Below are 26008 nucleotides of genomic sequence, written 5' to 3' on the forward strand. Positions count from 1 at the left end.
AAAATATGGAAATGTTCATTTCAAGGTTACATGATGTCATCTTTGACCTTCCATCGTATAAACAATTGCAAGTTCAATTTTGTGGGGTATAAAGTAAGCTACACAGTTAATGCAATCTCTGTTTGGGGTAAGTTTCATTTTGGGATGACTTTGGAAACAGAAATAACAAATAATAATCTGTCAGTAGTGTGCCTCATTCAATGAAACACCTCATATACCAGTCAATGAAGGGAAAAAGGCATCGAATGACCGGAATACCTCCGTAACAGCTGACCTTTGGTCAAATAACAGCAAAACTACTGACATTAGATAAACAGAACCTTTTTTATAGTCCATAGAATGAGAATCATGACCAAAAAAAATGTAGGCCTATGTTTATGATCATTAGTTACAGGGTTATACGAAGAAACCTCATGAAATGTCATGAAAATTTGAAATGGTCTGTTTGAAAAGTTCATTTTTTTGTGATGATTTGGCTTGGAATATCCCAAATGAATGTACATAAAATTTGTTTTAATGAAGAATTATTAATAAAAGTAGTGAAAAAGCCACTAATTTTATTTTATAGCCTTTTAGAACATACTATAAGCTTCAATTTGAAAAAAAACTGGCGTGCTAACTGCAGTGCCTTCTAGTGATAATGCAATCTTAGTAACGTCAGACGTTGACACCAAACAATCTACATTATTTCTCGTACAATATAATAATTTTTTATGACCCTCAGTGCAAAGGAATCTTAGTGACAACTTTTTAAATGGAATATACATACGTATATCTATGAACTATAGAAAAAAAATCAAAGTAATCTGTCGATTTGACTCCGAGATATAACTTTTCCTGTTATTGATTGATTGATTTAGTTTATTTTACTTCGCGTTTTGTGCCTCTTGGCTAATTTGCGAAGATGGGGATGAGTGATGAAAGGATGAAATTGATGAATGGACATTCACAAACAACCAAGCCCGACCGGGATTCGAACCCGGGACCCTTGGCGTCGAAGCGCGATGTGCTAACCACTTTTTTTTTTTTTTTTTTTTTTTTTTTTTTTTTTTTTTTTTTAAAAGGAAATACCCCTACACGGAGGTATCCCCTACCATTCACTCTTTTTCTCACTTTTACACTTTTCAATTGTTACATTTTTCTTTGTTTCTTATCACCTGGACGAACACAAATACCCATGCCTTACCCGGGACTCGAACCCAGAACCCCTGGCGTTGTAGCGCGCTCTGCTTACCACTTCGCCACGGAGGTCGACACCACTCGGCCACAGGGTCGGGCAACTTTTCCTGTTAAGCACTGCAGTCTACCACCATGGCTTCAGCAATAACCGATACGTGCAAAATTCTGAAACTTTAGCCTCCTGTTTCTCAGCAACGATGAGGTCAACAGAATTAAAAAATGGCATATGTTCATACCTTCGTAGTATTATCAAATACACCAAGTTTCATGAAAATCTGAATCGGTGGATTGCATGGCTTGTGTGATTTGCCGTCAAATGAGTCTGGTGTTTAATCTCGTAGTTTAGTAAGGAAAATGTGTCTGATATTTTAATTTGGTGCAGACCATGTGATTTCATTCACACAAATCGTTGGTATTATGTTGGAGTCGATTAATTTTAAATGATACAAAACAATCTATTTTTATTTAAAACTAGCTGATTTCCCGGCGTTGCCCGGGTATTTATTTATCCCAATCTTGTATTAGACAGGAAAATAATGAATTCGAACTATAGTGTAAAATGTAACTAATTTTATTTACAATAAAATGTCATCGTGAATGTCGAATTATACAAATAATTCATAATAATAATAATAATCAAAACGCTGATGACTGTACAATATTACATGAAGAGCTGAATAACTTGCTTCAGTGGTGTGAAATTAATAAAGTCAGCCTGAACCTAAAGAAATGTAAACTTGTATCATTCACCCACAACAGACACCCTATTCAACATTCATACACTATTTCTAATGTGTTAGTACAAAGTGAGAATATAGTTACCGACCTAGGGGTCACTTTTGACCAAAAGTTAACATTCCAATCACATATTGCCCGCATTTTAAGCGAAGCTCACAGAAATTTGGGATTTATAATGAGAATGGGTCATCAATTTAGAAAAAAAAGGAAACATTTCTCTTGCTATATTATACGCTCGTCAGATCTAAACTCGAATATGCTTCTCTTGTTTGGAACCCGCAATTCAAGAAAGATATCGAAAAATTAGAAAAGCTTCAAAATAAATTTCTCAGATATCTACTATTTAAACTTGATGGTACATATCCAAAACTCACTCCTAGCAACATATTACGCGAAATCTTTAATATTCCGTCACTCGACGAAAGGAGGCAAACAAGTCAAATAACTTTTCTCTCCAAGCTTATCAATGGTAAAATAGATTATTTTAATCTGTTGTCGAATTTAAATTTTTATGTGCCAAACTGTATGTTAAGGCCCAGAACTGATCTCTTTCAAATCCCCCTTTGAAGAACCAAAATGACCGAAGCTGAACCCATGAGGAGAATGTGCAAGTTATTTAATTCAGTTTCTAAGAATAATCCAAGCGTAGACCTATTTAAATGTAATTGTAACATAAGATCTAATCGCTGAATTTCTGTATGTTTTGTTTTTTTTTGTTCATTGAATTTTGGTTTTCATTCAGCTTGTAAGGTTATATCCAACAGTTTAGCTTCATTTATTATTGTATTGTCTCTGTGTTCCCTTTGCTTCTATAATCTAATAATTAATTTCTTCTCACAATTGTTTTTAAATGTAAAATGTATATTGCGTCATTCATATTTCTTGTTAATTTTCTTAGTTATGTTCTTGTTTATGTAATGGTGTCATCCCATATTGAACACTGTAATTGGGCATGCGCCTGTTGTGTTTCAATTAAATAAATAAATAAATAAATAAATAATCAAACTTTTGATTTGTATAAATAAGCGTTGCATATGGTTTTCTGTAAATTGACAAGAAAATTGTTAAATTTTAAGGGTAGAATGTAGCAAATTTGACGGTAACATCTAACAGTGTACTAATATACTTGGAGGTCAGAAATGGCGCTGTCTAGGGGATTCATCTTAATCCTGCTTCTCTGTCACAGCTGTTCTCCTCCTATGCTTCTACTCAACACGGTACGTCTGTCTTAATCCTAAATGCAAATTAGGATTCTCCAGAACCTTCGGCAATGTCGCTCGAGAAGGTCCTTTGGTGCGTCTCCTCCTTACGTAAAGGTCGATTTGGACAGATATGTCACCCTCAGTGGATTCAAGAGACCATTTTCTGCAGGTTGATTCTTGGAATTGAAGTAGGTACTTTTTTCAGTATGTTGAGATGCGTCCACTACACAAATATCTTCCTGCTCACATGAAAGGTAAGGTGGACCAAAATTGTCCATTGCACGCATTATTCCACGACCATGAACAATTGCTCAACCTTATCGTGATTTTTAATAGATCTAGGACGCAAATTGCCCGTCATTAATTTAATTCGTTTTTGTTTTCCATGGAATTTTCCACGACCATGAACAATTGCTCAACCTTATTGTGATTATGAGGCAAATTGTCGATCATTAATTTAATTCGTTTTAGTCTTCCATGGGATTTATTCATGACCATGAACAATTGCTCAATCTTATTAATAGATCTACGACTTTTATGGTATAAAAGGCACCATAATATGTAAATATGTTTTCATAAATGGGCAATTCCACATAAAATCAACAAAATAAGTAAATTTTGGAATTTGATATGAATCTGGCTAATTTTTCATACACCTAATTGTTTCCTATCATTTGAATCATATTTTTATTTTTCCTGTTGCCGCTTTTTGAGTTATTGAATTTTGAAAATTGAAAAATTTCCCACTGCGAAATTGCTCACTGTCGAAATTTTAAATGCGGGTGGGACGGCGACAGGGGTGGGCACGGGTGGGCGAGCGCCCACCCAAAAAATCCTGTGCCCACCCGATTGCCCACCCAATCAAATTCACTAAGTACATATATTTGGGGATATGTGAATGTTTCAATAAATAAGTGTATTCTGGTATTCATTATAGTATTTTACTCATGAATATTATCTATAGGCTACTATAAATGTTCACATATTATCATCCCATAAAAAGTTGTCTTAACTTTGTCATCAGAAAGCTGAAATTATTACTAGAGAACTTGAAACAAAATAAACTGTCATCAATTGAATACTCCTATGATTAGAAGGCTTAGGAGGTGCAAAATTAGGCAGGGTATGAGATCAAGATGAGATCAGGATTTAGGGTGATCTTGAGGGCTGCAGCTGGCCTTCTCTGGGGAAAACTGCTTGGAAAAGTACTGCATAAAGAAAAAAAGGAGGTAATTCAGATGTGATGAAAAATGTAGAAATACGTTTAACTAACCACCTCATGTAGCTTAGCGAAAAGTTATAACTGAAACTGTGGAGGGGATTGGGGTGGGGTCTTGGTGTTGTAAGCTCCGGACCCTCACATATAGAAATCCCGGCCTGCGCATGATTAAAATAATCTCTAAATGAACCAATAAAAAACCCATCTTAGCGTTGCTTCCTCCAGCAACACAATAAATTATTTCGACTTTGTAATTACGTCTACAATGAAATTCCAGAAGTGTATCTTTCTTTATTTCATTACAATTTTTACATACATGTCATCTTCAAATATCTACGTGGTATACAAACAACAACTTTGTATTCTTTCCACTAATAAATACTACAAAGAAGCAATCACAACAATCACTACAATACCGGGGTGTATACATTTTGATATAACAGTTATGTGGGTTTGGAAATGCTACAGAATTATTGGATTGATAATAGCCTATCAGTTACGAAATCATGCGATGTTTCTTGTGATTATATTGCGTAGAATTAAATGAAGAAAGGAGTTGGTAGGAAAGTTTTGTTTTGAGGGCGTCAGAGAACTAATCAATCACGATGAGAATGGTTTAAACTTTATAAGCATCAGAGGTTCAGCCGAAAAGGTCAACAGATGTAGATGCAGAATATATAAAGAGGAAAAGGTATGTCACGAAGTATCCATAAGAAAATTTTGTTTGGTTGTTTTCAAGTCGATTTTTTTTGCTCAGATAGGCTAATCGGGACTAAACCTACAGTTTAAAGTAGAGTCCGAACCAGTGTGCATTGTGCTTCCACCAGGGGAGGGGGGTAGTAGAAGCCAAAACCTCTTCATTAGAAGGCGACAACGTTATGCCATTGGAGAACAAAATATACAGAAAGAACTCACAGTAAACGTGTCATTTCATCACCACAGAAGATGCGTTCATTTAAGAGGGTGTATTGCCAGACACAAATATTTGAGACTTTCGGAAAACAACGTTATTGTTCACGGAGTTAGCTGCCTTGATCCAAGAATGCAACAATGTAAAATTGAAAACTACCACCTCAACTTTCGAAGGGGTATGAACTAATGAAACTCCACGTTTGGAAGAGTAACTTGTTGCTAATTCGACTGATTTGTTCTATGTGAAGTCACTTTTCTGCTAATATGGCTAATGGCGACGATGAAGTTCAATGGTGATTAGATTAAATTGACGAAGGCCGAAAACAAATACACGCAGACACTGAAAATACAACCCCCCACAAATTATTATTTTGACTGTGGTTCCAAGCGCCAGAGACTCGTCGCCAAGATTAAAGCATCCAGGGTATACTGCGCAGGATAGAGGTTGACATTTGAGCGCTTTCGATAAGGTCGTGCCATACAACCCAAGTCATCTATGAAAAGAAGATGAATTACCGGGTATAGTGATCAATTTAGATGAATCCCTTGTGTCCAAAATCACATTCTACAAAATGTAAACTATTTGTTACCTCAATGCATGTGTTCACCTAGCCATACGTGTGTTACTTCTCTGACATAAGTAAGGAAGACTAACTTCAGAAAACGAACAGCAACTTAGCAAATCATCTCTTCAATTCATAACAGTTTCAATGTTACTTCATTATTACTTTTGGTCGATGTTTTGTCAAAATAGCCTTTCATAAGCCTTGGGATACTTTATGCAGAATGAAGAAAGAATTGTGGCCGCCACACTTTGCCACTTGTTGCACCAGAACTATGGCCTCTTAATGCTAAGATTTTCTACCTAAAAAAGTACACTGTCCTTGCCCCCAAGTTTTGGTACCCGATCGCTGCTACGCATTCAGATACATTTGTCAGTTGCAATAACCTTGTAAGCCAAGAAAAGTGATCATTAACTCCCAAGTTTCAGTCAAAAACTCATATGATGAAAATAATATGATCAGGAACATCCATTTAAATTACGAGAAAGTAATTTAATTCTTCACCATTGTCTACAATCACACTTTCTATCATTGTCGCCGGATATATAAAATTAAGTATGTGCCTTGTATTTTTTACACTTGAAGGACAAAATGTGATGCAACCGATTCACATTTCTTTCACTACATTGACATGAATGAAAGAATGTGATTAGAATGTATGGCTGCGCACACACAAACACTTCCTTGAAATAATTGTGTCCATCGGAGAGAAAGAAGTGGAACAAGATGCGAGAAGAGATTAGAAAAGAAAGAGGAAAGACATGAAACACACACACCTGTGTATGTGTGTGTGTGCCAGTTAAGAGAAACATTTGAAGAATGGAACGAGAGAAAGTGAAAGGGAGAAAGAGGTAACAAGCTGAGAAAGATATAAGAAGACATTATAGAGTAAAAAAGAAAAGATGAAAAGTAAAGGGAAAAGAAGTGTAGGGAAATCGGAAGTGTAAGAGAGGAGGGGATACATATACATATATGTATATGGCCTTACATTTATACCTGCCCACCCTAATCTGTCAATATACAGCTTCTGCCCATCCCTTGGTAAATTTCTGGCGCCGCCCCAAGCTCATACATACATACATAAAAAATAGCCAAATGCGTGACATCAAAGTTTATGCTCTGGTTATATTCATCAGGGAATTGACCAAATATGCCCTTTAATGTTTTCTCATGGTACAGCTTATTAAATAAGATGAACAATCTATTAAAGCATAAGAGAATCATGTATGTGGTATGAAATTTGAAAGTATACGAGCCTATTTATTTTATTCCAAGCATTGGCACCATCTGTCGGGATTTCTAGGAGAAATTTTCTCACATCATAACCGTTTTTTTTCCTCTGCCATCTTCATCTGATAGATGGCAGAGCTGAGAATATATGCTTCTAAGAAATGTAACAACTTGAGTGAACGTAGTGGAAGAAACGAAATACACTTCAGCAATAGCTAAGTGTATTTGTAGAAAGTTTGTTATATCTTTACAAGCGAGAATGTACTAAATACGACAGAAAGATTGTTGAGATGCTCAATCACATTGAAGCATCTTAAGTATCCTTCTATAACATCAATTTCTATGTTTCAGGAACATTCTCCTAATATTGAGAATGAAGTCTAGTCTGAATTACTCATTGAGGCTATTAGCGCTCTTGTAGTAATAAGGGAGTCAAGATAAGGACAAATTATCTGCTTCTTCTTCCCCCACTTTTATTTGTAACTCTTTTACCTATTTTTTCCTTTGCATCTCCTATTTAGCTTTCGATTTCATTTTGTTTCAATTTTAGTCTACAATAAACTACTAGGTACATCTCTGCTTCATGGCTAATTTATTTTTCTACATTTCTTCAATATCATTTCATTTTGTTCTTTATTCTCTCTTTCGATCTTTTGCTATTCCTCTTTCCTCTATCTTTGTGCCCGTCTATCTTCCATATTTTTGTTTCTTTCCCATTCTCTCTTTTGTCTCTGTGTTCTCTAGTTCTTCATTTTCTCTCCCTCCCTCTCACTTTTCTTTTTTTCTGTCCTCTCACTCTCTCTTCTCTACTTCACTTCCTTTTCTATAACTTTCCCTCTCTTCTCTATTTCTCTCTCTCTCTTTTCCCTCTCGTTTCTATCGTTCTAGTTCTCTCGCTTTGTTATTTCTGTGTGTTTCTTCCGTAACGTTTGCTTCACTTCTGTATTTCATTTCCTCTCTTTTTCCCACGCGCGCGCTCCTTCTTTATATTTCTTTCTTTATCTGTCACTCACAATGTTTGTCTTCTCTTTCTGTCTGCCTGGATTTTTAAATCTCTCCCTTTCTCACATTCTCTATCGCTTCTTTCATCTCTCTTATTTCTATATTCCTCAAAATACTTCTTTCTGATGATAACATGTAACCATGATGCCAATATATCTCATTTAAGGGCACTACAGCAGTGAAACGAGTTTGAATCAATGAATTATATTTTTTAAAAAATGAACAACAACACACATCAGCATCACAATGACAAATGCGTGGAAAACTGTCTTAACTTAAATGTAAAATTTCCAGTGTAATGTATCTAATATGGTAACGTCGTATTGCGATCCTTGGCCTACCAGTGATGACGTTGCGTAGAATATCTGCATGGATCTAGTTGTAAGAAAGAACACTGGCTCGACCATAAAGTGAGCGAAATGAGTCTGCATTGGTGAAAAAACGTCATACTAACCACAATGGCTTACTTGGGAATTGAGAAACCATACAAAAAAACATTTTCCGCTATCAGGTAAGTGTATAGGCGAAATAATAGCTCTGTCAAATAAAAACAGTGCAATCTTTATGGCGAATCGATGCTATAGGCGCTATATGTAAGTCAGCAAAGAGGGTTTTGCTTATGTATGAGTTCTAATCTTACGATGCCTTCCGGGCACAATATTTCGTGTGGCAGTTCCCCTACACCTCTTGAGTCTCGACCCCCCGAATAGAGTCTGAAGTTTCCGCACCCTTCTACAGCACGGAATATTGATCCCCTTGCGAAAACCTCCGGGTTTATATATCTGGAAGAATTTCCCTCGGCACACGGAAATTTCTGTAGGGGTAAAGAAATGCCCATAATAAACCATTTCCCTCAGAGGTAGAAAAATTCCCTGAAGATTGAGGAATTTTCATCATAATAGAGAATCTGTCTTGAGTTTAATCAGAGTAGAGGGGATTCTTTTGCAGAATAAAAATTTCCAGGAGTAGAAATATTTCTACTGGAATTGGAATAATTCTCATGGAGTAGAAATTATCCTTTTGAGGTTGAAATATATTTTTTCTTTGAATATTACATTTGCAATTGGAGTAGTAATGTTTCTTCCACCGGAGTGGTAATATTTCTCTTAATACAGAAAAATTTCCACCGGAGTTGTAATATTTCTCGTAATATAAAAAAGTTTCTACAGGAGTGGTAATATTTCTCGTAATATAGAAAAATTTCCACCGGAGTGGTAATATTTCTCGTAATATAGAAAAATTTCCACCGGAGGGGTAATATTTCTCGTATTATAGAAACATTTCCACCGGAGTGGTAATATTTCTCGTAATATAGAAAAATTTCCACCGGAGTTGTAATATTTCTCATCCTATAAAGAAATTTCCACCGGAGTCGTAATATTTCTTGTAATATAGAAAAATTTCCACCGGAGTTGTAATATTTCTCGTGATATAGAGAAATTTTCACTGGAATGGTAATATTTCTCGTAATATAGAAACATTTTTACCGGAGCGGTAATATTTCACTTAGTGCAGGAAAAATTCCACCTGAGTGGTAATATTTCCATTAATATAGAAAATTTTCCGTCCGATTGGTAAATATTTCTCGTAATATAGGACAATTCCTACTGGAGAGGAATATTTCTCGTAATACGGATAAAATTCCACATGAGTGGTAATATTTCCATTAATACAGAAAAAATCCACCTGACTGGTAATATTTCAATTAAGACAGAAAAATTTCCATCGGAGTGGTAATATATCTCTTACTATAGAAAAAACATCCATCCGAGTGGTAATATTTATCTTCATATAGGAAGATTTCTATCGGAGTAATAATATTTCCATTAATGTAGGAAAATTTCCATCGGAGTAGTAATGTTTCTATTATTGTATGAAAATTTCCATAGGAGTAGAACAATTCCCATTGGAGAAGTATGATTTCCCTCGGAGTGGGAAATTTTTCATCCGAGAAACTTCCAGCAGCATACGATAATTTCACTTAGAGTAATGAAAATTATCATACTGTGGAATTTACCTTAGGTGTAGGGAAATTTAAAAACAAATTAGGAAAAATTAAATTTCCTTATGCATTGTGTAAATTTAGGGAAACAGAAGGAAACTTTTCAATTTTTTTTTCAGACGTGCTGTTAACAGTCAACCTCTGAGATGGGAATTCTTCTTGGAAGAGGGGAAATTTCGCCCTCTCAGAGGGAATTTTTGCCATCCTCTGCTATGCTGTACCTCTCTCCCCTCACAATCTCCCCCCCCCCGTAAAGCCCGACCCCGCCCACTCCCCCGTGCCACCACTGGCCTAGAATCCTCCTCCCGGTTTAGAGAAGATGGATTTTTTTTCCTTTCCCGTCCGCAGTTGGAAAAGTTTCATCATTCCTGGCTTTTCGGGGGAGCGAAACATGTTTGCTCATTTCATCGCAGTCCGCAATACTACTGTTAAGATGGCGCAGTAACAAACGGTCACGTGGAGCGTTGTTGCATTGTGAGTATAAGTGTGTCGTCGAGTTTCGAACAACTGCACATGCACCATTCTTAACCGCCCCTCCAGTGAGGTTCGAAACTAACAATTGAATATTTTTTTAACTTTGCTTTCCTGCCACTTTCGACTAATTGCGAAGATGAGGATGATTGCTCATGTAATGATCACGGGATTCGAACCTGGGACCCCTGGTGTCGTAGCGCGCTGTGCTAACCACTCCGCCACACCACGAGAAAAGTATTAACTTATCTCTTACCTGCTTGTGAAAGTAGAGTATTACCCATTTGGTTAAATGGGTAATAAATTGCCGAACCTTACAGTTCCAATTAAGTCTAATGATGCATATGTGGTTAGGTTAGCAGGGCCAAGTTTAGAGCCCTTAGCATTTAGTTTTAGTGACTGTCAGCAGCAGGATGTGCCCCGCACCATACCACTCGTTTCGCCTCTGTACCATCTCGACCATTTAGTTTTTTGTAAGGGAAATACATTTACAAGATATCCTCCAGTAACGGCACTTCATCCCTTTCTATTCTGATTTATCTCTAGCCCTGCAGAATATCTCTTTCGCTGCTCCTTTCGCTTGTCTATCTCCGTTCTCTGCCTCCTGCATTTTGCACTTCAAACAGGCGACTGACGTCGTACCAGATGCAAATTTAGGCTCTCACGAATCTCTGACAGTGTCGCGTAATGACCGTCTTTTGTTCTCGTGTCAGACGAGAGAAGGCGATTTGGGAGCTGGTGGAGGTTTGGCGATGTGGAGAAGGCTGAACCCCTTGAGGAAACCATCTGAGGCCTCATCTTCACCTTCGAGCTGTCCCAAGTCACTCATCTGCTAAGGATAGACAGTGTTCCCATATTTTGTCTCCTTGAACTAAAATGATACTATTTCGGAAAGGTTTTGATGATACCTCGTATATGCTCGTTCTAGGTCGATTGGTGATCTTCACAATGTGCCCATTTCACTGTATAACAATATTGTTTGTCCATACAGTTGCAATATGGTATCAAAAAGTATTTTGAATCGAGCTGAAAAGGAACGTGATGTTGCAACACTGTTTCAATGTGTAGTGGTTTGTAACCTTGTGTGAGTGTGCCATATGCTTATATTCCAGCTCAGGAGGAAGTTTTTGGTGACAATCGCACGTTAATTATTTTGGTATTGCACGAAAGATCCAAGGATCTGCGTAATACTATCTGCTGGACATTTCTGAAAACTAGATTTTATGCCTTTTCTGGGGTCTCGCTTATGTATTGTGAAAAATAACTTCCTGCTATTACATGCTAGTGTGAGTAGGTTAGGCAGGTCAAGTATGGTGCTCCTAGCATTCTACTTTTGTCTCGTGATGCATCCAAAGTCAGATCTTTAGTCTCTGGTCTCAAGACCCCAGATAAGGAATAAAATACCATTTTCAGACAAAGCTTGCGGGACTGTCGGACCGATAGGCTTCCCCAAAGTTCTTTGATAGTGTTGGTTATTTGCACAGGACCCGGATACTAAATGACTGTTCTGGGAATGGTAAACCACACTATTTCGCCAGATGTGCTCGCACGTCTGTCTTCAGATTAAAAGATGCCATCATGTTGCCATAAAATATCGTAAGGTTAGCAGGTACGTATTGTTGAAGTAAGGTTGGCATATCTTGCTTTCGTGACTTGCAATTAAAATACCGGGAACTCTTTGATAATACCTCGTATATATGGCTCCTTAAATCTCCCGGTTTCTGTTCACATAAAAGGATTTGTGTTTGTGGCAATGTCCACGTGGAACTGTCTGGTTTACAAAGAGAGGAAGAAAACACAACGAGATTCGATTCGCTATCCACGCTTAACCCATACCAAAATTGCCCTGGCAAACATCGTTTAGCTATCCGAGAGATGGCGCACCATGAACTTTAGTTAATCTTGCATTTGTTTACCAGTAATATGATCCCAAAACCAATTAACGACTTATAAAGCTTTAAGAAGGAAATTAATGCAAATATTTGAAGAGGCCTGCTTAATATGTAGTAGCATCATAGGTTATAGCTTTTTGAAATTAGTTGCTTCCAAGAGATGTTGTCGTTCAAATTAGATTCTTATCTAAATCTCTGCAGGTAATAATATCACAGAATACATATTAAGATTGATTTTCTATGAGCTATATAGTAACAGGAGATCCTCGATAAGCGATCGAGTTAGTTCAGTGTGGGAATCACTAAAGTAGATTTTGCCTGTGGAGGTGGTACATCCAACGGCAATGATAGTATTCATTATTTTTATTCCACATGCTGTGTTGTGTTAAAGAATGGAACTAAGTTGCTCGAATTAGATGTCGTCCACTTGGTCACATTTTTTATTTCAATTCATGACCATACCACGGTGGGAAACATTAAATGGAAATTGACATAGACAATCCGACAGGAAACTTATCTCGCTCTTTTTCTGGCAACCGTAATTTAACTTGTCAACAATTTGTTCTTTATAGAATCGAAATTCTACTACAATAATAATAGTATAGCCCGGATAAACGATAAAACTGTCCTAATATATATCCAGACAGACACGTTAATCTTAACCTTATTGGCAAGGCTCAGTATGTCGTATAATAGAGCGATATTTTACGTGGTACATCATACTTATTACATCAGGCTTGAGTAACTCTCATTTACTTGTGAAGAAGATTAACTTTAACTTGTTAATAATTCAAAATCACGTTGTATTGTTTGGGAGAAAGTTTGGGAAAAAAAATTGATGCAGGGCGAATAAGGGAGAATTCACACCGAAGAAACACGCGACATGCAACACGAAACCCGTGTCGCTTGGAAGCCAACACTCAGTAATCAATGCAACCTTTCGAACCGAATAGACACGGCAAGATGCACGTGTTGCGTGTCGCTTACGTGCCTCTCGGACTGTGCCGTTTTCTCAATACAGTGCATCGTGTTGCTTCAGTTTGTTGTTCGCGCATGCGCAGCGAATGCTTCATTCCAACGAGCTGTATTTAGACTCTAGAAGAGAGCCCAACCGGCATTAGGTTTGATCTTCTAATTTGTTGATATAATAAAGTATCGATATGTACAATGTTTTAATAATGTTTTAAGATTTAAACACATCGTTCATTTCGCTTTATCAAGTTTTTGATGCAGTTATCTATCGGCTGTAATTTGCCTTCAACATCGTGAAAAGAGGCCGTGTTTTGGCCATTTACCTGGCTGCTTTTATTTGAAAAAGTCAGCTTATGGAGGCACTTTAGTCCCAACTATATTAATCAACATGGTAAAGTACTCTAGTGCATTGTTTTTCAACCGCCTGGCCGCGACTCGATACCGTACCCTCGTATCAACTATACTGAGCACCGAAATGTTCTGCTGAAACTGGTTGACAACTATCATAATCCCAATATCATATTTGAGTTGCGAGTTTTCGTTTTATAAGTCCATTTTATGCACAAATAGACTAATCAGAACTGGATCTGCCCGGTGCCTCCCCGGTTATCGAACCCGGGATCACTTAATTACAAGGAGACGACGTTACCACTTTGTCTTCCATATTTTTATATTTGACAACAATCCTACACACGTAATCAAACTATTACTACTCTTATGATTATGCTAGAATGCATTTATCAATATTTAATTTCATAGGTACATGTTAATTCATGCATAAAATCTTAAATAGTGTAAAGATTTGCGAGGAAAATTCTTCGGCTAAGGGCATTGACTTAAAAAAAAATACCGTGACATGGTTTCAAGACGGTTGAGAACCATTTCTCTAGTGTTTAGGTATTCGCTTTATTCAGACTCAAAAGTCTAGCGTATACAGTCTGAAGTCAGTGCATATTATTTCTCAGTTTTCTCGTGCACAACATGCCTCTCCCAAGTTTCAATAACTTGCACAAATTTTACAACGCAGTTTACATGTCACAATGTCTCTTGTTACGTTATTTCCGGATGACTAATAAACTTATTAATGCAATTATATCGGTACCATCATGCAAACTGAGCAAAGAAACCAGTGTCGCTTGCCGCGTGCATCTTCTCTCTTCGGTGTGAAACACTCGTGTCGCGTGTTTCTTCGGTGTGAATTCTCCCTTACATGTTTTAATAACCGCGTGCATTTTGGAACATATTCAATATCTGATGCATTTGCGTGTCCGTTTATTATATTTACAGCTTTACACATTATTATGCCTTAATTAATGGAACTACTTTTCAATGTGTATGCAAATCAATAGACAATTGATCATGAAATTCTACTCGCTAAATTATCATCGATTTTCAATTTTTCCGACTCCGCGGTTAATTGGTTCTGCTCCTATCTACAAGAACGTCGACAATGTGTCGTTGACCTATATGGAAAATCGTCGTGGAAAAACATTCCATGTGGTGTCCCTCAAGGCACTGTACTCGGCCCCCTCTTATTTGCTCTGTATATAAACGACCTCCCGACGGTGCTTAACGGCTGTAAATACCATATCTATGCCGACGATTTTCAGTTATATTTCTCTTTCCCCCCGCAAGAAATACTGCATGCAATAGAAATTGTGAACAATGACCTTAAACAAATAAGTACTTGGTCTGCACACCATGGCTTACATCTAAACCCGACTAAAACCCAGTGTATTCTTGTAGGTTCCCCTAGAATTTTGAGCAAAATAGATAAATCTAGCCTCCCTAGACTCAACATAAATGATATTCATCTGCCCTTCTCCACTACTGTTAAGAATCTGGGTGTGATACTCAACCAACATCTCACCTGGGCAGAGCAAGTTAACTCTGTATCTAGAAGAGCTTTCGGTGCTTTGCATTCACTCTATCGGCTCAAAAACTTCCTCCCTGAACGCATAAAAATTAAACTGGTCCAGTCTCTTGTATTTCCCATTGTTGACTATTGCGACATTGCTTTCTTGGATGTCAATCACGAGCAAGCTAAACGACTGCAGCGAATTCAAAATGCCTGCATTCGTTTCGTTTTCGACCTAAAATATTCAGACCATTTGACATCGTACTTTGCGAAGGTCGAGTGGCTTAAATTAAGCGATAAACGTAATTTTCATAAGTTAATTTTACTGTACAAAATCCTCCAAATAAATATAATATCTCTATAACCGATTTCAACATCTTTCCGACTTTCACAGCCACAACACCAGATCGCGCGAAAGGTCTCAGCTCTCCATTCCACTCCACAAATCCAACTTTTATGCAAATTCTTTTACTGTTACCTCAGCAGGCCTTTGGAACAAGTTGCCACCTGAAATTCATGTCTCTTCCTCAATTGTGACGTTCAAAAAATTGTTAAAGTTACACATATTATACAATGAAAATTAAATGTTTGATTTCCCTATTAATATGGCGGGTGCAGAGAATGATAGAAGGACGTAAGGCACAAAAATTATTTAGCGTAATAGTTAAGATGAATTATCGTCAAAGTATATCGTTTTGGACTGTGTTTTAAGTATGTGTAATATTGGACTGTGCTTAAGAAAGTGTAGTGTTATGTATTTGCTTGTACGTGTGTAAGGGCAAAAATATGTATGTGTGTGTGTGAGTGTGTGTGCCCGTATCTATAGGTTAGATTACCTTTCTTATATGTAATTTCTCTTTGTATTTTTTATTTCTCTGTAATTTTTTATATATTTTTTTCCTTCCTTTTTTTCAATATTTTAATTATTTCATATTCAATTTTTTTGTAAACATGGTCAAGTGGAAGAAAAGGCTCCACAGCCTTAACTTCGCCATGTAAAAGAAGACGAAATAAATAAATAAAATAAATAAATGTACACCTTACTTACCTTACTACAAAGAAGTGACGTAAGATATCCAAGATTAAAAATAGAGGGCGTGCTCCAATTACTTACCAGAAATACTTGAAAAAGTTCCCAAAGTGTTCTTCACTGATGCCGCACGGGGAGAATTAACGCAACCGACACAGAGACACAATACAAATGCCTCGCAAGAACACTACTTCCAATGCCGTCACTGCATAACTTCCTGTTCCCGTAAGCATCTAAGCAATTACTGCTTCTTTTTCTTCTTTTCCCTTGTGACTTTTTACAGTCAACGCTTGTACTACAACCGTTCGCAAGCAGTAATTGTACAATAGTCTACTCCCTTGGTGCATTCATTGTGTAACTGCGTCATTAGGCCCTGCAACAATTGTATTTTCAATCTTCGTTTTTTCTTCTTCCTTGTTCTGAGTAAAATTTTCTCAATGCTTACGTCGCAGGGAACATGCGATATGCAGGGTGTATATAAAGTATGGGACCAATAGGAGAACTTATGGACAGCGCATTTTCTTAATGCACATACGTGATTCACATATCAACCTGCAGTGTTGATTTCGTCGAAATTTCAACACGTTTGAGTTCTCTTCAAAATAAGGATGCATAGAAGCAGATATAGTGGTTATCCTTTCCTGGAGGTTTCGATTGATTGATTGATTGATTTTGTTTATTTTACTTCGCTTTTCTGCCACTTTTGGTTAATCGCGAAGATGATGAGTGATGATATGATAAAATTGATGAAGGGACACTCACAAAGAACAACCCTGGCGTCGTAGCGCGCTGTTCTAACCAATCCGCCACCGAGGCCAGTTTTTCCTGGAGGTGAACCGGATCACGAATTTGCACAGTATTCACTCTCAGATTTAAAAATTCTCCATGTGGCAAAGTCCATTGGGTTGAGATCAGGTGACCGTAGTGTCCATTTTTTTTTCTTGATATACAGTCACTGAGCATTTAAGTATCTGTAATTATAAATACATAGTGCCATTGGTCCCAGACTTTCTGACTACCCTGTATTATAGATTCAAAATAGAGATTACTAGACGTCGCCAGAATTTGTAGGGAGTGTCAGGCCATTGTTTTTGATATTATTATTATACAATAACAATCATAACCATTATTATTATTATTATTATTACTATTAAGTTTTATTTAATTCACATTTTGTTGATTTAAAATATCACGACACTATCGTCTCGTTCGATATGTTGGAAATCAACTTTCAAACTCTCACATAAACCAAAATACTCTGTTACGCGTCTTATTAGTGCGTCCAGAATGGTGGTTCATTGATAATTTATGAATAGGTCACATACTTCTTTTATCGTAATTTCAAGAGTAATCCCGGCCTCCGTGGGGAAGTGGTTAGCACATCGCGCTACGACGCTTCGAATCCCGGCCAGGGCATGGGTGTCTGTGACTGTCTATTCATTAATTTCATCATCTCACCCCTCACCTCCATCTTCGCAAAAGTGGTAGAAAAGCGAAGTAAAATAAACCAAATCAATCACTCAAAAGTAATTCATTAATGGGAACTGCGTGGTTGCATACATTCTGTAAGAATTCGCCCTTATTGCCGTTTCACAAGGTGAGAACAATGTGCGGATGCAAAATAGAGGCAGCGACATGAATTATCCCGTTTTGCCGTCTCGTAAACACAGCCGTGCGAGAACGGTGATACTTTGAAACCTCTCCAATTATTCCCGCCACGCAGAACTTTGATGGCCGGTGGGCGATGCTGTAGAATTTCAACAGCTATGCAATCAGTTTGAGAGATCAAAGAGATGTGAACCGGAAATTCCAAAACACTTCAGCAGCTCATGAAACGCCTTGCCGCCTCCCCAATAAACTCTCCGCAAAGTTGATCCGCAAATACGACTTTTTATACCTCTGCTGCCAGATGTAAAAGCGACCAGTTCCGAGTTTGGTGGTATTTGTGGAACTGTGGCTTCTTGCACGAATAATTAGACCAGTATACTTTGCATCCAGCATCTGTATCTACAATTATGACGTGTGGTGTGCAAGGGTTCGGAGAAAGCAGTTCCGCCATTTTGAGTGCGACGCCATATTGGATTTTGCACACAGCTCTTTTTTAAAATCTGTTTTTTGCCTGCAATGACTAAGCCAATATGCACTTCTACTATATGTATACTATACTTAAATGTGCATTTTAAGGGTAAATTTCTCGTATCGGACAAACGGCTGAAATTTGCTAGTTCATTTAATTTGAATATTCGTACTTACGTATTCTGCATTGAGAAACATTGCTGAAAGTGGCATTTCGCTTATTTCACGGAAATAAGCTCTATTTGCGACATATCGAGTAAGTTTTCTTCGTTTCTTTTGCCTTCGGTAACACGCAAAATGGTGGTCACAATTTCACTACCGTACTCGGCATGCAGTGTTTCAACCCCACTGCACCCAAAAATACCTACGTAGCCCCACAAACCATTGATGCATAGCCCCACGAACCATTCATACATAGCCCCACGAACCATTTCCGGTAAGGTTAGGTTAGGTAGGGCCCCTTAGAGGTTACAATAGTTAAAAATTGGTTTCGAAAAGAATATGCATAGCCCCACACACCATTCTCGCATAGCCCCACAAACCATTGACGCATAGCCCCACGAACCATTGACACATAGCCCCATGAACCATTGACACATAGCCCCACAAACCATTTGCGGATACGTACCTTCTTCAGTTACAAAAACACATGTTTGGAAACACTGACCGGGATTACGTCATCAGACACAGGCTACATCCACCTGGAAGTAAATGGATGCAAGAGCTTTCGTGCATCGGTCACACATTTATATCGAAAAATAGGTGATTTACCGGCAAAATTAAATGAAAGATGCCAGAAAGCACTTCCCCGAACTTCCACAAGTCTAAAGAAACTGCATTCGGTAAGTAATTTCTCCTGTAAATTTGAAGGAATCTGTTTGTCCGATATGAGAAATTTACCCATTTTAAGAATTAAATATATATGCCTAGAGTATAAAGGAATAACTCTGTGAAGTTCGGTTGATTCCTAGAAGTTTTGACAATTATCCTAAGTTATTGCATAACACGATAAAGTAAACGCATGAAATGGATAATGTCTATATAAATTCGTAACAAATTAAGCGGCATTTTTAATATGTTAACATTATTTCAAGTCAATATAAATAGTGATAGTAGTGACATCTGATGTCACTTATAAGGATTCGTTAAGTTATCAAAGCTAATAGGGCAAGAACACCGTATCTTCTAAAGGTTTTGTTGAAGTTTCTTATGCTATAAATACTGGATCTATAATTTTTAAGTGGCATTTGAACAAGCGAAAATGTTTGTTCGTTTGTGAGAAATATATGTTGTTGTTATCATCATGGGCGTCGGGAAGGGGGGGGGGGATATGGATGTTACCATAAACTTATATATTACTTATATATTGTAACGGTATAATTTGTGGTTTTATGCTGATTCTCAGCAACATACACAATATACACAACCATACATTTTTGAATCCTTGTCCCGAGGTTCAAAACTTGCAGTACCTGAAGTTCTGTGGATGCTAGTACGAAGTACGAAATAATTGAAAGAGGAAAAAATAGAATTAAATTCGCGTACGGAAAATCATTCGTGACATGAATAACTATTTCGAGGTGAGTCCTTTCCTCCCCTCTTCTTCGTTGTTCGTCAAAAACGACTTTTCATCCGTGAAATTCTTTGATGTACGCAAAGCAAAATGTATAGATTGTTTTTTATCCTGATACTCAACAATGAAATAACAATCGTTAGCCTTTTCAGAAGTTTACTTTTACCTTGATAGCAGCCAAAATTCGTGAACGTTGGTATAGCTTGTGGATATTGAGTGTTCCATGCAATTCATGGGGCATGGTGAATTCGTATGTTTGAAACATGGCAGTAATTTCTGATATTTCTTTATGCAGAACATGATGATTTTTTGTCTTGAGGATTTAAGATCGTAGTAGCATTGACTCTGAAACATCTAATTGAAACTTATCAGGAATATAAAAAAAAAATCCTTGCTATTTGAATGCATGTGCGTGCACTTTAGTATAGCAACGCCAGCAGATCTTGCTCACAGCATTACAATTTTAAAATATTTTCTTTGGACTTGTAACTTTTCATTATTTCTTCCATGTTACCTTAACAGAATCAACCTGTAAGCTTCCAAAGTTCGTTCTTTTCATATATGAGACCATCCACACCCTGTTGTGTTGTGTTGACAAAACATGTGCGACGGATCACACTGGTCAGTGTGTAGCAAAGGAAAACAGGGCTCAGAATTGAAAAAAGGTGACCTTGAGCCATCCAATGAGATGCTACGTTATATCCCCCCAATCTGCATGAGCCAAAATAACAGTCGGGTTGATATACTCAGTGTTACGAACTGTAAGATTAAGTGTCCACTCATACTGTATACTGCCAGAGATCAATCATGTTTCAAAATAAACTACAAAGCACAGTAGAAACACAGAAATGTGATTGCTGACATACGTATGGCATATTCGTTTCAGAGCGTTCGGTCTATTAAGACATCCAACAGGTCCATAGACACATCGGTCAAAAATAGTTGGTAACACTCGCTGGCCACGATCACATTATTTACAAACACTATGCAAGGTTAAAAGTTAGCATTTTTCGGGCGTGTGGATTTCTGTTTGTTTTGCTTGTTTTTGCACTCACATCTCTCTCTCTCTCTCTCTCTCTCTCTCTGTCTGTCTGTCTGTCTGTGTGTGTGTGTTGTGAAATCTGGAGTGTAAAATTGCCGTAGTTGAAAAGGTTAAAAAGGAACCACTCGCAACTCTCACGCTTGAAATTAAAAAAGAGCCTTCATTTCCAAAGCAAGACAAGCCCAGATAGATATTCCTGAACTGTGTCAGCAGAGAAGGGATTCAAATGTTGCCAACCTTTAAACTACGGGAAACTCGATCGAGTGTTGTGTGATTTTTCTGTTGACATTGGTTACCATTTTCCACGGAATGAACTACGGTGCCAAAGTGAATTTGTGAATATTGTTTCAATCATTTGTTTCATTAATTACGTTTGGCAACAGAACAAATGAAGTTCGAATTAATGAACAATTGTTCCAGAATATTCACTTTTCCCCTTCAAATAATCACAGATTAATTTTGATTGATTGGTTGATTTGGTGTTTTAAGTCCACTTTATGCACAGTAAGGCTAATTTGGACTGGACCTACAGTTTAAAGTGGAATCCGAACCACTATGTGTCTCCACTGGCTATCGAATCCGGGACACCTTGATTACAAGGCAACGACGAGTCCGAGATTGAAGAATATCTTGAAGGAATAGGAATATATTTCAGTATAATGTGTAAAATTCAAAAGCAATGATTTCTAGGTTTTTCTTAATTTTTGGAGACCTGCTTCCCCAACGGAAAATGTCACCGTAAAAATTGTTCATGGAAGTAAAAAAAAGCTACATTCTATTCTAAGTGATTCAGTACCTTATATCCAGGGACGTGGGACGTGTTTGGAGGGGCAAAATTTAGCCAAACACACACATACATGCGCAAATTGTTTTCCATATATTTTTGAGAGTACCTCCCAGATGATGGCCTAGTGGTATCGTCGTCGCCTTGTAAGAAATGGGAAGGTACATAGTAGTACGGATAGCACTTTAAACTGTAGGTCCAGATCTTGTTAGCCTGCCTATCCGTGCATCAAGTGAACTTTTAAGAAATACTCCAAACAACAAATATTAATGACATTCACCATGTGTACACATAATTTACGTTATATATTAAGTTTTTTAATATATAGTAGTACTTATATGATAACACCATTAAGCCTTGTTTCCATGATATGAAAAACTCAATATGCTGACCAAGGCAGAAATTTTTTTTATTATAAAACATAAACTAAACGTAACGTTTCAACATTCTAGCTGAAAGACAGGTTGAAACAACATAGGGATGATATACGACTTAAGAGAGAGAGAAATGCGATATTTAAACACACGAGAGAAACAGGACATGACATAGAGTGGGATGAGGCTAAGCAGATATAAAGGGAGAAGAGAATACTAGTGAGAAAATGGAAGGAGGCCAAGGGAATAGAGAAGAAAGGAGAAGAAGACAGAATGAATTGGATTGGTGCACTGAAATTAAGCAAAGAATGGAAGATTGTGTTAGAAAGAGTGGAAAGGACAAGAGAGAAAGAGGAGAGAAGAAGGAAGAAGAATGAAGGAAATAGAGCGTGAGATAAAGAGTCCAACCACATTCTCTTTCAGGTGAAAGTACAGTTGACAAGGGTAAGCCACCTGCTAGAATGTTCCAGAACAACTTTCTAATAGTCTGGAGGGGAGTAATGTTTGTGTATATCGTCCTGTTTTGTACCTTGTTACATTTGTACTTGGTGCAGAGTCTGAAGAAGACCTTGCTAGAATTTTGAAACGTTACGTTTAGTTTATGTTTTATAATAAAATAAATTTCTGCCTTGGTCAGCATATTGAATTTTTTTTAGTTATATGAGTAAAACAGTAGCTAAGAGATGAAAGAGACATATTTCAAACAAAGTATTTTTTTCAAATATACATTCTGTTGTTTTTTATAACGTTAAATTAAATTGTCCAGTAAGCCAGGAAAAATTTTTGTGAGCACAAGAAAGTCTCGGAGGGTTAATGCACCCACTCCCCCTTCTGTATTCAACGGGTCTCAAACCATAATACACAGATATCAGTGTTAATTTTTCTAAAAAAAATCCCCAAGATAGAATCCTCACCGGGCTCACTGCACAATACATTTGTCTCCATCGAATCATGTAATACATTTTCTGGTCCTCTCACTCGTCTGAGAGAGTCTCCCGTAAATCCCTCGGGAATGACTTCGATCGAAACATAGACGTCATTTCTACGAGGACAAGGAGAGGAGGAAGATTTTCTCCCAATTGTCTTCCAGGAATTCCCGAATTCCTGACGCTTCCAAGCCGAGGCTGGTGTCCCAGTGAGCGTGGATATTATTCAGCGTTGCCAGATGTAATAACTTTAAAGTGATAACAATGTATTCTTAGTTTTCACCGTCTATATCTGGGGGCATCACCCATCTCAATAATAATAGTATGATATCGAAAATAAAGGATTCCCGGATAACAATATTATGTCATCTTCACGTCTGCCACGGCCCTATGTAAAATGTCTGAGGAGGTAAGAGGGGGGAACGCAGCCAATATAACAATATCACGTCACAGATCACAGCAAAACGAGTGCACGAAAGAGCCAGATCTGGCATCAAAAACGCTAAGTTTGCAACAGTGCTTCGATGCCGCGGACGGAAGAACCTCACGGAAACCCTTTATTAATATTTTGACTATTACTACCTTCCACTGATGATATATTGCTTATTTCTCTAATAACAACATATAACTAAAATCTCATGATTATCAATTTTCCTATTTTACTACTATTTTTTTAATCCACTAACTCACCTCTAACCAATATGGCGTCATCTCACATCGAGTACCCTAATCGACCAACCTGTATGTATCTATCTTGGTTATATTTACGCGGAGATCTGGCAACATGGCCCTCGTTTGCCATGGCAAACAGTGCTGCCATCTGTTATCGAAAAATTACCACAAAATTGCCTTTAGTACAGCCTTAAGAGACCATGCAAATAAACCTATGAGTGGGAAAATATTTGAACTTTTGAAAATACATTCAGTAACCTGGAAATGACGGGAAAGTTGTCAGCATTTCGAAATGAAGAAAAAATCCAATTTTCGCTTGAAGAGCTTCTTGATTAGACATATTCTACACGAACCTGTTTTATATAGTTTGTTTGTTCATTTATTTCGAACAATTTTAAATAAACTATATTCTCCTGAATATTATGTACAGTTTACCACTTAAAACCAGGGTTCTTAAAGGTCCACGAATTTTAAATAAATTCAATTCCGGTCCAGGAGAGAAAATCAGCAAGCGTAAGTGGGTTCTGGACCGTAAAGGACCTTTTTGTCTGTAGAGTATTCCAATTCGGTCCAGACAGTCGAGGAACCTTTTTTCTGGCTCAATTTTAATACGGTCCAGGAACCTTTTTCTCAATCAAACAATACGCAACTTGGACCGAATTTAAATTGCGCTAAAAAAAATGTTCCGGTCCAGCAGCGGGACCAAATAGAACCCATTAGAATTTACGGGTTTCTGGACCGTTAACAACTTTGCTTAAAATATCGTTATTAGCATGTTGAGGCACCACAAATTGGTCTCGGTTAAAAAAAAAAAAAAGAAGTCTTGAATATTCAGGGAATTTGTTTTGCCGAAATGATGGGAATCATGATATGAAAAGTTAGTTTAGAAATGCTTTTACTACAAAATGAAATGTGCCTCTCCGATGGTGTAGTGCAAACGTCTTCGGCTTGTAATCAAGGGGTCTCGGAACATAGTGGTTCGAGTCATTCTTCACTCTTTCTGGGGAAAGTTTTTTTAACGTGATCTTATCTTTTTAACTATTAAGTAAGGATTTTAGATAAGGGGATTTCCCCATATTCATTGAAGGTTGCATGTGTTGACGCACCCAAATATTTTGATGTATTCATTCACTCCCACTTTAAACTGTAGGTTCAGTCCCGATTGGTCTTGCTGTGCATAAGGTGGACTTAACCCTAGAAAACTGCGGTACGTAAAATTTACGTGTGGTGTGTCCTTAATTCCCTTCCCTACCATCCACCTCTCACCTACACACCCCTCCACCTAGCAGTGCCTCAAGCAGTCTGTCGGACGTAAGGCAGCACTGTGGTGAGGAGGGTGCAAGCGCTGAGCTTCTTGATTTGGTTTGTTATGTTGTGCACTGTACGTCAATTTTATGTAGCGCTAGTAAAACGAGAAAAATCTTTTCACGTAATTTTGACATTTGTAAATTCGATTTGGATAGTTTGATTTTGAAAACAAAAGTTCAGAAACTTGCACTATTTTCTTGTAAGACTTAAAATTACATTCGTTACAGCATTATGAATATTATTATTGTTTGTTTTTCATTGTTTAAACTTTTCGCCTTCATTCTTACTGTACGTACAGGCTTATCAATCATGACATTCTCTTAAAATATTCTATGTTTAATAAAATCATGTTTATACATTTTAAAATGAAAAAAAAAACAATACAAGGAAAATAAACAAAGTAATGTTCACAAGCAATCCTCATTTTGTTTTCATGATGTGTTAAAAATAGATTCCTTCATGTACGTAAAATTTACGTAGCGATAGTTACACTGTAATATTGAAATACGATAGTGTTCTAGGGTTTTAAATAATAGACTCAAATTACTACAAAATGAAGCTATAAATTCTACGGTTTCACAAAAAATCATCGTCATATTATAGCGCTGAGGATTTAGAAATGATATGTTATTATTTTGGTGTATCCATTTGTCACGGAATCAGGTAAAGACTGTCAGTATATACTTAACGATTTCTAAGTATGCAAGGGAATAAAAAACAGGTTGCAATATTGTAATATTGCAAGCTTGCATAACTGCTTTGAATGACACTGCTCACAATTTATTTTCAATACACTACCCACAGCACAATTGTGCCATCTTGTGGTAGCATTATAGCCAATTGACTCATTTGAAATGAAAGCAGAGACTAATGGCTATATCTATAGTGAGTGAGTGAATACTACAAGTAATAATATAAAACATGTCGTTTTCTAAATGCAACAATTTCCTGTAAAATGTAGAATTTTTCAATAAATTCAATAA

General features: G+C 37.2%; 2 protein-coding genes across 2 annotated transcripts in view; one reads left to right on the forward strand and one right to left on the reverse strand.

The window, feature by feature from the left end:
* The window catches only part of Scp2 (Sarcoplasmic calcium-binding protein 2), a 411658-nt gene extending 395196 nt beyond the window's left edge, over window positions 1-16462 (reverse strand). Inside the window, exon 1 of the mRNA XM_083110730.1 lies at window positions 16355-16462. The gene's annotated coding sequence lies outside the window, so the exon portion shown is untranslated. The remainder of the gene's footprint in view (window positions 1-16354) is intronic.
* LOC145978248 (uncharacterized) overlaps window positions 3275-26008 on the forward strand; it is a 321631-nt gene continuing 298897 nt past the window's right edge. Inside the window, exon 1 of the mRNA XM_083110734.1 lies at window positions 3275-3373. Coding sequence (XP_082966860.1) covers window positions 3334-3373 — 40 coding nt within the window. The 5' untranslated portion in view covers window positions 3275-3333. The remainder of the gene's footprint in view (window positions 3374-26008) is intronic.

The sequence above is a fragment of the Lepisma saccharinum genome, chromosome 24 (assembly GCF_977018435.1).
Source record: "Lepisma saccharinum chromosome 24, izLepSacc3.1, whole genome shotgun sequence".
NCBI lineage: Eukaryota > Metazoa > Arthropoda > Insecta > Zygentoma > Lepismatidae > Lepisma > Lepisma saccharinum.